This window comes from Micrasema longulum, unplaced genomic scaffold, assembly GCF_059751315.1.
Source record: "Micrasema longulum isolate JH-2025_06_02 unplaced genomic scaffold, ASM5975131v1 h1tg000034l, whole genome shotgun sequence".
NCBI lineage: Eukaryota > Metazoa > Arthropoda > Insecta > Trichoptera > Brachycentridae > Micrasema > Micrasema longulum.
The window spans coordinates 453679-469945 of NW_028277241.1; the positions used below are offsets into that span (position 1 = coordinate 453679).

General features: G+C 37.2%; 1 protein-coding gene across 5 annotated transcripts in view; it reads left to right on the plus strand.

Moving 5' to 3' along the window:
- The window catches only part of N (neurogenic locus Notch protein), a 246185-nt gene extending 230395 nt beyond the window's left edge, over positions 1–15790 (plus strand). For 2 of the 5 annotated variants that reach the window (XM_088224910.1, XM_088224915.1), the window contains exons 23-34: positions 744–961; positions 1068–1291; positions 2528–2728; positions 3186–3354; positions 4338–4548; positions 7032–7201; positions 7633–7743; positions 10165–10296; positions 11625–11766; positions 12196–12342; positions 13778–13885; positions 15472–15790. In XM_088224910.1, the coding sequence (XP_088081036.1) occupies positions 744–961; positions 1068–1291; positions 2528–2728; positions 3186–3354; positions 4338–4548; positions 7032–7201; positions 7633–7743; positions 10165–10296; positions 11625–11766; positions 12196–12342; positions 13778–13885; positions 15472–15668 (2030 nt within the window). In that variant the 3' untranslated portion in view covers positions 15669–15790. Of the gene's footprint in view, positions 1–743; positions 962–1067; positions 1292–2527; positions 2729–3185; positions 3355–4337; positions 4564–7031; positions 7202–7628; positions 7744–10146; positions 10297–11624; positions 11767–12195; positions 12343–13777; positions 13886–15471 lie in introns of all 5 variants that reach the window. The other 3 variants (XM_088224883.1, XM_088224901.1, XM_088224893.1) reach the window with 3 other exon arrangements.
- The last annotated feature ends 477 nt before the right edge of the window (positions 15791–16267 follow it).

A 16267-nucleotide genomic window follows, 5' to 3' on the forward strand; every position in this document is an offset into this window, starting at 1 on the left:
GTTTGATACCTATGTCTTTGATTTAATAAAAGTTTTTCACACAACCACATCAATGAGATTGTGGCCCCGAAGTCGATCATTATTTCAGTTTAAACATAGAATTCAAATTCAGATTTATATATCCACATTTGTTAAGAATATCAACTTGGTGGAAAGACTCCAAAGACGAGCCTCAAAGCTGTCGTCAAGCCTGAAACGGCTTCCGTATGTGCAGAGACTGTAAACTCAGTCCAACAACACTACAGGAATGCCAAGAAAGAGGTGACTTGATGCAGACATAAAATACTCGAGTCACTTTAGCTGCCCCAAATTTGGATCCCTTGTTCTAACTAAAACCAGATGCTCGACTTCGAGACCCATGGGAGCATTTTCTGAGCAATAGGATTGTTGATGGTTGAAATAAGCAGGTCTTAATAACTTTAAGAGTGAGCTAGATTTGTTTCTGAAAAGTTAAAATACGCCAGCATCTAACATAATCAGCTTTAAGCCGCTCGCTTAAAATAAAAATAATAATCTATAATATTATTTCTCTAAAATGCGAGATTTGCAGGCCCATCTGATGCTTTTATATACAAATAATGGTGACACATATGCAAAAGGTCCATTTCCGCTTTCATAGGTTAATGCCGGGGCTATTACTTTCTCCGGAATTTGACGCCCTTTGGCTAATGTAAAATATTAGTTTTTCTAAGACCGATAAAAAATTTCCTCCAAAATTATTTACGTTACTTGTACCCCTTCAGGTCACAGTCAGCAGTGGTCGGACGAAGAGGAGGAGGCGAGTGGGCCACGAGCTAAGCGCGCGCGAACGGGTGGCGAAGCGGGCGGTTACGCGTCAGACCACACTGCCGTCACAGAGTATGAGGAGCCTGCGGGTGCTGGTGCGCGGGTGTGGACGCAGCAACACTTGGACGCCGCCGACTTGCGCGTGCCACCCAGTATGATGACCCCACCGGCTATTGTAAGTACACGGGAATTGAAAAAAAAAATAGAAATATTTTCATTCTTATGATTCGTCATCTTCCAGTCTGTTCTCATTCCCTCCATCTAACCAATGTCTCCCCCAGCACGACGGCTGCGTGGACATAGACGCGCGCGGGCCCTGCGGCATGACGCCGCTCATGGTGGCGGCCGTGCGCGGGGGCTCCGGCGCCGGGTTGGACGGCGGCTGCTCCTCGGACGCCGAGGACGAGCAGACGGCGCAGGTGATTCAGGAGCTGGTGGCCCAGGGGGCGCAGCTCAACGCTGCCATGGACAAGACGGGGGAGACCAGCCTGCATCTCGCTGCCAGGTAACTAAATTTTGTACTTATTTTCAGCGCCATATAATAGTAAAGAATTTGAAGGAGTTTGTTTACCTTGGAAGTAAGATCACCTGGGATTGTCGGTCAAAGAGCAAGGTTGACAGTCGTATACATCAGGCAAGATTCGGGTTTACCAGAAAATCCAAAATATAGATCTAAAACTGCGCAAGCTCCTTGTCAAGACCTAATATGGGTGCCTTAATGTGCTAAAGGATCCTAGGGTCCTCACGAGAGAAGTGTGCTTCTTAATTTAATTGATAAATGCATTTAGAAAATAGAAAACTGGATGGCTGAAAATAGACTAACATTAAGCCCATCTAAAACGGAATAACTATGGATGGCTTCAGCCGGACGACTGAATTTGATTCAGCATACGGCACCACCCAATGTGAGGAGTACCGCTTTACCCACCGTTAAACTACTGGGAGTCTTCCTTAGCTCTGAGCTTTCTCTTGACGCTCAAATTTTTAGAACTATAAGTTCATGCTTCTATCAGCTGAGACAAATGAAATACATACCAAAAAACTTGCCGGTTGATGCCGTCTGTCAATTAATAAATGCGTTTGTAGTGTTTAGAGTCGATAATTGTGATGGTATCTACGCAGGTCTACCAATGAAAAAATGACTCGCCTACAGTCTGTATTAATTGCCGCAGCGAGACTTATTTTCGAAACCTCTAAGTTCAGTCATATCACTCCACTACTTCGGGAATTGCACTGGCTACATTTTCCACAGAGGGTGGAATACAAACTCTGTTGGCTTATGTATAACTAACTCCACAACTCTGCTGCGGAGTATCTAAGCCATTTGAATCAATTCGTAGCATGTGAAAACAAAATAAATTGTTTTGCTTAAATTACAAATTTAAAAGTTTCAATTAAATTTATTTATTTATAGAATCACTTAGTAAATTGCCCTTGAGGTATTATATTATGAAAATGGCACTATATAAGTTATTCATGATAATAACAGTCCTCAAATGTTCTATTACGGGCCCTGGAAATTCACCGAATTCTTCTATAGGACCACATCTCGAAAGCCTTTGGTCTCTTTATGTCTGTTTCTTAAAATTGAATAGTAATAATTATAAAAATAAATCAATGTGACGCTCATTTATATTATTGATAAATTGTGTATTTTTCCCATAAATGTCTTATTTTCCTTAGATATTTAGTTCCCCTTTTTCCTAGCCTGCACATGGTAATTTTGTGTTTAACATTCTAGGTATGCCCGTGCGGACGCTTCCAAGCGCCTGCTGGACGCGGGCGCCGAGGCCAACTCTCAGGACAACACGGGCCGCACCCCGCTACACGCCGCAGTGGCAGCTGACGCTGTCGGAGTCTTCCAGATCCTCCTGAGGAATAGAGCCACTAACCTGAACGCTCGGATGCACGACGGAACTACTCCGCTCATTCTGGCTGCTAGGTAATTTTTTTGTACTTATACATGTAAAAATATTTTTTAAAAGAGGGGTCTCAAAATTACCCACGGGCCAACCTAGCCCTCGAGCACCACCGACCAGCTCCTAAAATATAAAATATCATCGCCTTAATTTGAATACCACCTAAGTAAAAAAAAATGTATCTGTGATTATGGTTGAATATTTTTCTACCAGACGGTAGATATGTCTGTCATTTGAATGAAGACATTGCTGATAGAAAATAAACATGCATTCAAACAGCAACCTCATGTCTACTGTTAATCTCTAACTGGGGTAGGAGCTTTAACTCTCAACAACTTAATCCTACATATGTATGGAAAACTTTAAAAATAAAAAAATAATTTATATCGTTCAAAAGCTGTAATTTTAAAACCCATAAGATCTCTTGAAGTTCAGAACAACTCCTAATCACTTTCTAATATATTTCATTTTCTCTATCAGGCTGGCCATTGAGGGAATGGTGGAAGATTTGATTAACGCCGATGCCGACATCAACGCAGCGGACAACAGCGGTAAGACCGCACTACACTGGGCCGCTGCCGTCAACAATGTCGACGCTGTCAATATACTCCTCCTCCACGGAGCCAATCGCGACGCGCAAGATGACAAGGTAAGAAAAATAACTGAGTTTCTCTGTGTATTATTTATGTATATTTAAGACATATTTTACGAGTCATCTGGGTTTTTACGTGTATAAATACTGTTTATTTTACCCTTTCCAATAATTTTATAATGATTTGTGTTTCAATAAATTATTTATTTTATTTTTTTGTGTTTTTTTAAAGTATTTTCATCTTGTCAGTTCGGTGGTTTTTAAATTATTATTTTTTTATTTGTTATCAGACTATCAAACTTAACCAAAGAAATTTCAAAATATTTTTATGTATCGTTTGATCATAGCTTTGTTTTTTTTTAAGTTTTGTATTTATGAAATTACTCTACTTGTGACATCACGAGTTGTCACCGGTAAGTTGTACTTCCATTAAACGTTGAAATAATTACTACTCAGAAAACTATAAATCTATCACAATGCAACAAAACTACAATGATTGGTTATTGTTCACATGTACCTGTGACGTTTTTAAATAATTCATTTTTATTAGTTTTTTCTTAGGTTAACCTTTTCTTTTATTACTTTCTAATTTCATTTACATTTTTTAGATCATAATTTTAATATGTACATTTAATTTTCTTTTTTTTTTTTTCTGTAGATATGAATTGAAATTCTTGATTTACTTTACTTTGTTTAATTTATTTTTTATCTTGTTTTGATTACATTTATGAACACACACTATTTATAAATGTGTTTATTATTTTTTTCTTATATTTAAAAATGCATATTTATGCTCTATTTACACAGAAAATCTCCATAGCTTATATATTGCATTTCTTGCTATAAAATATGCTGAAACACTATTTTGCAATACTCATTTCTCAAAGTCACAGATTTTTGCACTTAAAGCACTAAAAAAATTTTAAAAGTGGTAATTTAGAAGCACTTTTTGACACTTCTACCCATTTGACCGAAATCTTTAGCATTAACTGCCAGAAGTGAATCTAACTTCAGTTACTAACCTCGCGTTTCTCCACCAGGACGAGACGCCGCTGTTCCTCGCCGCGCGTGAGGGCAGCTACGGCGCGTGCCGCGCGCTGCTGGACGCGCACGCCAACCGCGAGATCACGGACCACATGGAGCGGCTGCCGCGCGACGTCGCGGCCGAGCGCGTGCACGACGACATCGTGCGCCTGCTGGACGAGCACGCGCCGCGGGCGCCGCCCCACCACCACCATCACGCACTGCTAGGTAACATCTACTATTGTATGTACTGCGCTTTTCTTTTATTAGTTTTAGTTTTGATACTTAGTCTTCTTCGCTCACTTCATTTGGCCAAGTGTAAAAGCCTAAATTTACCATGACACCTGTATAATTAAATAGTCACGTTGCCAGCGCAAAGATGGCATTTCAATTTATTTATTTTTATTTTATGTAAGAAAGATATGAGAGGGTATTAAAAGCTAACTTAGAAATGTCCGCCAAAAATGGAAAATTGGTTATTGATGCCAAAATAAACCATACATAAAAACCTACCTACCTAAATTATAGCGTAATTCAAAATCGACTCTAAATCTTGCAAAAACAACAACAACAAACCATTATACCATTTTCCCGTAAGGTAGACAGAGAGGATAGAACGCCACGTCACTCCCTTTGCAAACAGATCTCGCACGCGCTTTGATTATTCCAACTTTTGATATGTCCGTCTTCAAGTATTTGTTGGATTTGGTCATGCCATGTCTTTCTCGGTCTTCGTCTATTTCTGCATCCGCATTGTGAATATTTCAAGCCGTTCTTTCGCTATCCATTCGCTCTATATGTCCAAACCAACGCAGAGCTCCTTTTTTAATTTTGTCGATAATGCTTATCTCAGCCTTACATAATGTGCGGATCTGGACATTTTTGCATTCGCCTGAGAGATCGCATTTCGATTGCGTTCAGCCTACTTTCATCCCTGTTTTTCCAAGTCCACACATCAGAGTCGGGACCAGGGCTCCTTTGTGAACTGCTAATTTTGCCTCTTGCGACAAACATTTATTTGCAAAAACAGATTTCAACTTTACTCCTTGGCACCGCAAACTTAGCATTCTCCATTGAGTTAGTGAACCATAATTAATGTACAAAATTAATGATATACAATGCTTTTATACTTCCACACTTTGTATATGGATTAATAATATGGTCGCATTGTAGTAAACATATGCAAGAATCAATACAAAGAACAACGAATAAAGCTCTTAAAGTAACATTTATTTTAAAAAATATACTAGAACTACAGATTTATATAGAATAACAAAAATGCTCAATCTAGAGGAATTGATCTACACAGAAAAAATAAAAATGATATTTAGATGAAAAAGAATAAAATAAACACAAATATTAAATTTCATTTTAACTACAACATACATAAAATAAATAAAAAATGTTAAAAATAGTATTCATTTTAAAATCGTAAATAATGACGTCACTCCTTATATCTACGTGTAGTATTTCCGGTTTCCGTTTTAAAGCCCCCGCACCACATAAGGAACGTTTTGACCATAGAAAAAAAAAGAGTATAATTTGTGATTAAAAAATGTTTTGACATTTCAACAGCGTTGCCAGATCTACGTTCGTAAAAACAACCATAACATAGAAATGAGCAAATTACGATCAACTAAATGAAGTAATCAAAGCAATATTCCATAGATTCTTGTCAGGTCAGTGAAAGTAAGAACGCCAACCGTTTCATGACGTCACTACTGAAAAGTGACACACTGATTACAGTCATTTGGCGCGGTATTTGATAAATGTAACTTAAAAAATCATATCTTTGTAAATAACGCACAAAAAAAATAAAAATATTTTTAACAAATTACAACTGGGATGGAGAATACCTTAAATAAGGCAATATGGAAATCTAGGCATTTACAGGGCTTATGACCTGTCATTGGCTGGTTTAAGTGCCCACTTTACACACTGTGTAACATTCACCATTTTGCCTATGTTTGAACATCCATATTTCTTCAATTCTTCCATCTGTTGATTTTAGTGAAGTTAAAGAGCTGAAACCTTTATTGTTGTGAAGAGATTCATCTGATTGAATTATTTCACATACTAGGCAACGCCTGAAAACAATTTTCCAATTTTTAAACTTCTTCTTGGACCAGATGGTTTCATTATTAGTCTTTTGTCTACGAACATTTGGACAAACTCAAATATTGTAAATATATTTTTGCTTAGTTAAATAGTACGCTAATAGAAAATAAATAAATTAGAAAACTGTGGAATTCCTCATTTTCTAAAAAAAGAAAGTTATGTCTATAATCAGCTATTTTTAATGTTTTTGATCGGCTGTCTTGAAAAGCTGACGTTTTCAACACACGGTAGTTTATGTGGCTGCCATCAATATCTGTTTCGTTTTTTAAAACAAATTCCATCTCACACTGGCACATTAATTTCTGTGTAGCATCATCTAGTTATGATGAAAGTCTTTTAACGAATAAATGCAGTGAAGGCATTTCAACCCACAAATTGAAATAGCATTTTCATTGCGCTTGCAACGTGTCTATTTCACTATACGTCATTGGATCAAATGCTATATTTCTTTGCATGTTGTAGTTAAAAATCAATTCTAGTGTATACTTGTAATGATTCATTAAATAATAATAAAAAACTAGATCGCTTTAGGTCCATAGAGCTGTTTTGTTTTGAAGCCCGTTGACTAACAAAGTGTTTGTTGAATATTGCAGCGTCTCCGAGTCACCACCAGCTGATCTCGCACCCGACGGTGATCGGCGGTGCGGGGGCCGCGGGAAAGGCGGGAGGGAAGGGGAAGAAGCAGCGCTCGGGGGCCAAGGCCTCGCCCAACAGCCCGGGAGACGGCCTCATGGACTCGGGGGCACCTTCTATCAGAAGGCAAGTTACCATAATTTTGCCATGGAGAATTTTACCAGTTACACTTATTAACATATTTTTACATTTAACCCAAGAGCACCAAGCGGAAACGCAACTAGTGAACTCCTTACATAAAGCTGTTTTAGTCTTTTTTCATTTCTCTCCAAAAGTCAATAAAAATATTCATCTCATTTTTGTCAATGTAAATTTTCCGTTTTTAAAAAAAAAAAATTAATGGTGTTTTAAACCGCATGTCATTTTGATCTGGCCTGCAGAAATGTGTAGATTTGATAGTACCAAAATGCATGTGTGATTTACTTATGTTTTTTTTCACAATACCTAGATAAATAATATTATCAGCGAGCTTGTGTTGATTTTTAACAAAAATTTGGAATAGACATTAGAAAATAATTATACACTTGTAATAATTCAGAATTGTGTTTCCGTTGCAGGAAGCCAAGTGTAAAAAAGAACAACAAGAAGAACGGGGGCCAAGAGGTGCCCCAGAGTGTGGAGTCCCTGGCCTCCAGCCTGAGCCCCGTAGAGTCTCCGCTGAATAATCTACCCGTAAGTATCAAACGTCTCAGGGATCAAAACCTGAAATTTTGGGTTCTTCTGGTTTAATAAAAATTTACTTAAATGCAAGGAGTTAAGAATTGCATATACTTTCACCATAACTGGTTCTGAAGATTATCCGAGTCAAAACTCTACTACACTGTCAAATAAGTACCCGGAAATTTGAAATAAAACACAAACAACTTATCAATCATCTAAATTTATTATATCTCCTTCAAAATAGGCCCCTTCTGAGGCAATACACTTCTTCCAACGAACAATCCAATCATCGAAACACTTTTTAAAGCTATATTCCGGGATGGCCTTCAGTTCTCGTTGCGAATTAGTTTTGATGTCTTCAATGCTCTCAAAACGGGTTCCACGAAGTGGTAATTTGAGTTTTGGAAACAGGAAAAAGTCACACGGGGCCATATCTGGAGAGTACGGTGGTTGTTCGATGATATTTGTTGAATTTTTGTTCAAAAACTCGTTCACAATGATCGCTTTGTGCGCTGGTGCATTATCGTGGTGCAAAATCCAACTGTTGTTCCGCCACAAATCTGGTCTTTTGCGACGAACATTCTCTCTCAAACGCCTCATAACGCCAAGATAATATTCTTTATTGACGGTTTGGCCCTCCGGTAAAAATTCCGAATGAACAACACCACGAATATCGAAGAAAACGGTCAGCATCACCTTGATTTTCGATTTGCTTCGGCGCGGTTTTTTCGGTTTCGGCTCATTTTTGGTGCGCCATTCTGATGATTGTTGACTTGTTTGCATGTCGTACTCGAAAACCCATGTCTCGTCACCAGTTATGATGCGTTTGATGAACGTTGGATCGGAATTTACGCGTTTAAGCATGTCTTCAGCCACCTTACTGCGATTCACTTTTTGAAGAAAATTCAGTTTCTTCAGTTGAAGAGGTCGAAGGCCGTCCTGAACGTGGCAAATCGTTCACTTCTTCTCGCCCCTCTTTGAACGATTTATACCAATCGTAAACTTGAGTTTTCGACATGGTTGAATCACCAAATGTTTTTTTCAACATTTCCAACGTTTTGGCACAAGAAATTTCGTTTGAAACACAAAATTTCACACAAACTCTTTGTTCGATATTTTTATCCATAGTAAAAATCGCAACGCACACAAAAGGTTGACTTGTTCCTAATGACGCCGTAACCAAACTAAATGACACATAGCAATAAAAATTCACAGAATAGTGGCTGACAGTTGTGCCAACCTGGGAATTATTTTTTTTTTAAATATTCTCAGAGGGAAAATTTAAAATGAGAATTTCCGGGTACTTATTTGACAAAAGGTAAATGTTTATTATGCATCGACCATAGAAAAAAAAACTGAAAAACATTGAAAAACCTCCGAAATAAGGATGTCATTCACAAACTAAAAAAGAAGTTGTAAATTTTAATATGGTGCTGATTCGGTACTTATTGAGTTCACGAGGATTTTTTACGCACAATCTCAACCATATGTGATATTTTTTCAATGTTGTCGGCGAAAGCACCAATTACATAGTGTCATAAACGTAATCCGATCCTGACGCCCAGGAGTATCGGTATTAAGTCAGCTTATGTATAAGTCATATGTAAGGCTTATGTAAGTGGCTTATGTATAAGTCACTGCACAACTCTGCTCCAGAATATCTAAGGGAACTATGCATTCCAGATGAACGAGCTGACAGGCGTCTCACGCTTAGATCAGCTACGTTTACGGCGAGAGGAAAGGTTATTATACCTCTACGCAAACAGCGCACTAAATTTAGTGAACGCGCATTTGCGGTCGCAGGCCATAGGGCCTGGAATGCTCTCCCAGCAGAGGTGCGAGGCTGTGAAAGTGAAGTGATGTTTCGGAAAAAACTTAAAACCCACTTGTTCTCTAAATCATTTGAATAAATCCGTAGCAAGTGACAACAAAATAAATTGTTTTAATGAAATTACAAATTTAAAAGCTTCAATTAAATTAATTTAACAATAGAATCACTATGTAAAGCGCCCTTGAGGTATTTTATTACGAAAATGGCGCTATATAAGTTATCCATAATAATAATAATAGCCGCCTTTGGATTTTATTATTTAGGTTTTTATTTTAAAAATTATGTTTTTAAACAATTGAATAGTTTTGCTCAACTGTTGACAATATTTTTGTTTGGTATGTCTGAGAAGTAGCTCGTTATAAAAGTGAATAAATGTATGGAGAAAATCATTAACTAAAATGTCAACTAATGTTTCCTCATTATGATCTCGGGATCTCGCTATTTCCATGATCGTCATAACCATGTTTGACTGTATATGTATTTTAACATACAAATTTGTTTATATGTGTGGTTTACTCCTGATCAATAATTTGTAACAATAATTTGTTTGGTATTTTGAGTAGAAAGTAATGATTAATGGTTAGTTGTTCTGCGTGTACCAGGATCTGCCGAGTCCGTACGACACCACGTCGCTGTACTCCAACTCCATGGCCCAGCTTCAGACCATGGCTCACCTGGACCACGCTGTCCTACTCGGAAATAAGCAGCCGCCGAGCTATGAAGATTGCATCAAGGTATTAAACTTACCAATAATATCAACACAATACACATTTTTTTTATCCCAAATCAATTATTGTAAACAGTAATTAAATCTACATTATTGATAAGGATAAAATTTCCAAACTGGAACTTAATTATTAGTCACAATAGGCTCTACTGTCAGTAATAATTGACGCGACAAAAGTTTCACACCACAGTTGTTTATAATTTTACTAATTCCAATGGAACATTGACTTAAATTTATCAATCGGGGATTATTGTATTTTTTAATATTGCCACACTTCAAATAAAGGAACTCTCGCAAAGCGCAAAACAAACGACTTACGGACAAACTAAAACTCGACTCGCGTTTACTTTGACGATTAGCGTTCACTTTTCTCTGCTTTCATTATGATCGGTGAAGTTTAAGGACTTTTAATTGACATCCATAAATATGTGTCATGTCAGTAAAGCTACTAATGCTATTAGAGAAGTTTATGGTAAAGTGCTAACAGCGCTTAGATGTCAATTTTGGTATCAAAGGTTCAAATCAGGCAATAGAATTCTAAAAGATGCATCTGAATCTGGACTGTCTTCAATGTTTGATGATGATAAATTCCAATCCGTGGCTGAGTCAGATCCTCGATTAACAATTAGGAGGAATTATTGCAGAGACTCAAATCCCCATTGTCAACAGTTACGTTTACAACGCATCGGCAACACTAATAGAATGGGAATTTGTGTGAAAATGTGTGATTTCTTTATGATCAACTCTATTCCGGCTAAAATGGCCTATAAGCCATGTAGCTTTTTTGCCGTCAATATGTATAATGAGGAAGAAAATATGAAGAAAAAAACACTATCTTAAAATGAAGTACTTGCCTTAAATTTTGCTTTGCTTATCGTGTTATATTAATTCCCTTATACAAACCTATATTTAATTCACACGAGGACAGGATAGTACTGTCTTCAAACGGCTTCGGACCTATTGTCCTAGTGTGAACAGAAATTTAAGGGGCAGAACAATGGACCAAGACATGGTCCTAGAAATAGACAAGCAGGCTCTCTACGCAGGACAATTACCACACCATACGAATCATCGTGTATCAATTTTTGCAGCAGTCCGCGTTTGAAGTACATATAGTCAAATGGAGTTATTGTATTGTCCCACTGTCCGTTCCTGCGGTCGAGGCTGTTCACGGAGCTGGAACAGGACAGTATCGTCCTTGTGTGAGAACACTATCTTGCATGGGACACTGCTTAATTATACCTACCCATTACAGCGTATCTTGATCACCCAAAATAGCATATAGTATAGCTTGGAATTGAAATGTTATGTGATGCATTTTTGTGTTCTTTCCAGACGGGGCAGTCCCTGCACGGCTTGAGTTTGGAGGTGTACGGGGGAGGGGCGCGGGGGGTGCCCCCCACCACACTGTCCCCCCCTTACTCCAACCACTCACCCACACACTCTAACCACACCAACTCTCCGCAGGCCTACATAGGTAAGTGTCTCTTTAAGCTTGAACAAGATGCTCGTCTTCGAGGCTGGAGAAAATGAGATTCAATCTATATCCACGGAAGCATTGCCTGGGTTGTTGATGGTTGGAATAAGCTCCCACAAGAGCTGACAATGTATAGTCTCAATGGGTTCAAAAATGGACTCGATTAGTTTCGGAAAAGTCAAAGTGCGCCAACAGCTAACTTTCGTTAAAATAGATTTAAACATATCATTATTAGATTTAATAATAATAATTCTTGTGCCATATCTTAGACCGTTTTATTTGCTTTTCTGCGCGGGGCAGTTTCTAGAATTGAAAATTACATTACGAGTACCTAAATTGTATATACATATGTCTGTCTGTCTAGTTGTAGGCGTGTGATATGTACTATATAAGTGCACGGCAATATAGGCTGTATGTCTCTCCCCGTAGGGTCGCCGTCGCCCGGCAAGTCGCGGCCGTCGCTGCCCACGAGCCCGACGCACATGGCGGCGCTGCGGGCCGCCGCACAGCAGCGCCTGCCCCCCGCGCCGCCCCCGCCTCCTCAGCAGCCCCAGAATGTTTACCAGTACACCAGAGGTATGTGACACGCGCAATAACTAATTTAATTTAATATTAATTCATTTATTTTATGAACGTTTATGTACATTACAAAAAAAATTAAAGGCATACATAACACGAAAGAATTTATACTAAAATTTCAATATACAAAGATGGTAAAATAAAAATACCCAGCAATTATAGAAGAAGGATGCTTTCCTCTCTGAACTTTTTTTCACTAATATGATAGATGTCGATAAATATTTAAGTTACTTTGAAAATGTACTAACAAGACAAATCGCGTCACAATACGCCCTCTTGAATATTAAAAAAAATAAAGTAGAATTAAAATCCAATAAACGTGTTTTATTTTGGGTACAGGACCAAAATTACATAAATATGAGATGCCGGTTCTAGGGAGCCTGCTTTACAACTCTCTAGTACATGGCAAATTATTATTTATGAAATATTTATTTATATATACGCCCAATGGGCATTTTTATGGACACATTTATACATAGAAAATTATTATAACAAAATTAGAAAGACTCAATGGTTTATAGTAGACTTTGTGGGAGTGGAAGAGGGAGAGAGGTGTTTATAATTGAATTTGATTCAGTGATCGTTTGAAAGATGACAACTTGTTATCAAAGAAATCAAGACTGGTATGTTTGTTGGCAGACCTACAAATTCTGGGCATAGGGGAATGAAAACCATAGTTAGTTCTATGGTTATCGGTATGAAAGAGTAAGTTTTGTCTGAGGTTTCTAGTTGGGATATTTAATTTTATTGAGCTCAGTAGTTCAGGCGCATCAAAGAGTGAGTTGAGAATTTTAAATAGGACTATAAGGTCGGATTTATTTCGACGGTCTTGAAGAGAAGATATATTCAAGGTAGTTTCTAACTTATTATACGTATATAGGTCTCTGGATAAGCCCAACCTCCAGCCTATCTTTCTTAAAAATCGATGTTGAACCGATTCAATATTCTTGATGTGAACATCATAATATGGAGACCAGATAACAGAGGAATATTCTAGGTGCGGGCGAACTAGGGAACAGAAGAGAGTTTTAAGGGTATTGATATTTTTGAAGTCAGCTGTGCTTCTGTTAATAAATCCAAGAAGTTTTAAGGATTTATTGATAACATGTTCAATATGAATTGTAAAAGAAAGTTTAGTGTCAAGTATAATACCAAAATCTCGTATACTAGACACGCGATAAAATAAAATATATCAACAAATGAAATATATGAAGAAGTATAACCTAAAAATAAATTACTCTATTTAAATACTTATACATCTGAAGATCCTCCCTCCATACCCCTCTAACTTTGTAACTAATCTTTTAAATTTCTCGTTTCTTCATTCCTAACTTCAACTGGCCACATATTGAACATTTTTGGTCCAAGATTTTGATCCATAGACAATATATCAGGTACCTAACTTTTATCACTATGTGAATTTTTCTGCTAGATTATGCGTCTGCCCTTAACCAGAATGGTGGCATGACGCCTTTCGGAAACCCGCAGATGGTCCTCGGGGGACAACAGCAACAGCACAACTATTCGGGGGTCATGTCCGGTAAGTTTCTTTACTAACTTCGCATTAATTTATGGCTACAAGATTAGAGCGCACTTAGAATATGTTTATGTGTGTATTATTTCAAGATTAAAAATAAATAAATAATAGGCTCCCGTAGGCATATAAAGGTGACTTTTTCTAGTAAGTAGAGGATCATGAGTTACAGTGGATCACTTTTAAACCTCTGTAGCTCTGAAGTTTATCATTAAATTCTAGTCTCTCTGATAAAATCGAATGAGGCATTAATTGTTTTCAAAGTAATGATTTTGGTTTGCCATTTTATAGCTTATTTAATTTGATACTATTTATTTAGGTAATCAGAGTGGTTATTGTGCATACACTGAATTATGCTATTAAAATAAAATAAGTTCATTTAAATAATAAACTGTTTGTTATTTGTACTTTATGTAAATTCTCAATTCTAGCAGGCTTTGAAGATTTGAAGAAAAAAATACATGTTTTCCATTTTTAGTTTATTTGGGGTATCGGTTGCAATAATGGGCTTGATGGTCTTCCCTCTTTTCTTGGACCTGCTTTTGGTAATCCACGAAACTGGAAATGACTTACAATTTTTTATTTATATGAGTAAAAACGATCCACTGTGACCCAAGATGAAATGATTCACCATAACCTAATGACAGTTTTCATAAATATAAAAAAATATCAACGACTAACTCTTAAAAAAACAGTGACCAATGAAGGGAAAAATTGAACCATTCAATGTTTCAGCCCATGTTGGCACAAAACATTTTTTAAATACACGTAAAAAATAGTTTTGTCGTAATGTATTAACCTAAGCATCACATCAAGTCCTCCAGTTCTAATGTCGTGAAGGTGATTAGTAAAGCAAAAGGGGGTGTGAAAAAGTGTTGACTAAACAAAAGTGTATGCAATACACAAGAAGCTATTGCAAAAGATTCACTGTGATCCACTGTTACCCATGCTCTCCTACATTTGTTAGAGATCTTGGATAGACAATATGTTTCATAAATGTGTGTGTTAGCTTATACACTCTACCACCTGTCAAATCCTCATTTGCTGTCTCCATCTTCTTTGCACTTCACATCGAACGCTCTGGGGTTGAACTTCCCAACAAATCGAGTTATGGATCAATGGAATATCCTCCCCGGGAAAGAGATTGGTACATTTTCATCAACGAGTTCAAAAACTGACTGGACGAACACAAAAAAATTGTAAATTGTTTTTTTTTTTATTGTATTACGTACCGTCCCTTAGGTAACAACACCGCGTATGTCAGTTTTGTTCTTTTTACGGGACGATAAAAGAACTGCTTCCTTTTTTAAATAGACGAGGAATTAGATTTAGAGTTTTTAATAGGGGACGGTTTATGGAAAAATGTTTAATTTAAATACGTTTAAAGGCGTAATTTGTTAGAGCTTTCAATAAAATTAGCAGTTTTTGGTTGTTCTATGAAAATAGTGAAAATTACTTACGCGGTGTTACTAGATAAAGGACGATATGTATTTAAAACACCGTGTAGTAGATTTACACGCACTTAGTGCTGCTCGTGTATATAATATTAATAGACTAAAAATTAAAGGAAGGTTGGTGGATTTTTCCCTCAGGTTTATACGGAATGTGGCCGATGTCAGACACATTCCCCACTCCCTCTCCCGAGTCGCCGGGCCATTGGTCCTCGCCGAGCCCGCAAACACCGCACACACAATCCCCGCACTCTGATTGGTCGGAGACCGCACACACTCTGTCTCCCTCTGACATGCATCAAACCAACAAGGGCGCCACAGAGGCGATCTACATTTGAGGATCGACAAGAAGATTGAATCTCCAAATCTTGCTAGAGAAGAAGATTGAATCACCGAATCTCGCATGTGAAGAAGTAGAATGAATCACCAATGTCTGCAAGTGTAGTGTGTAAAAGAAAAATGAATCTTCAATTTCAATAAAACTAACTTTAAATTTACATCTTTTTATATGTGGGAACATGCAGCTATGACGATTCAAAAGACTTTTATTGCGTTGATTTGGAATTTTAAGATTTGGACAATTTGTTATTGAATCGTGTATTCTAATTATTTAGCAATTGGTTCCGTTGTTCCGAAGTGATAAAAAATGTAAATTATGTTTTTAAAGTATTGACAATACGCAATACAAACTAATAAATCTCAAAATGGACAGATAAAATTGTTCCAATTCAGAAAATCAACTGTAATAAAATACGCAAGTGATATTTAAAAACAACTATATATATATTTTTATCACTAAATATAATAATTGTTGCGTTCCTACAAGAATGTTGACTTGCTAAATTATATTTTTAAAACTTGTGAATGACCTTCTAGACCTCATTTTATTGTTTGTTGGAGCGATTTGAAGTTGCCGAAACTGACAAATACTCGAACA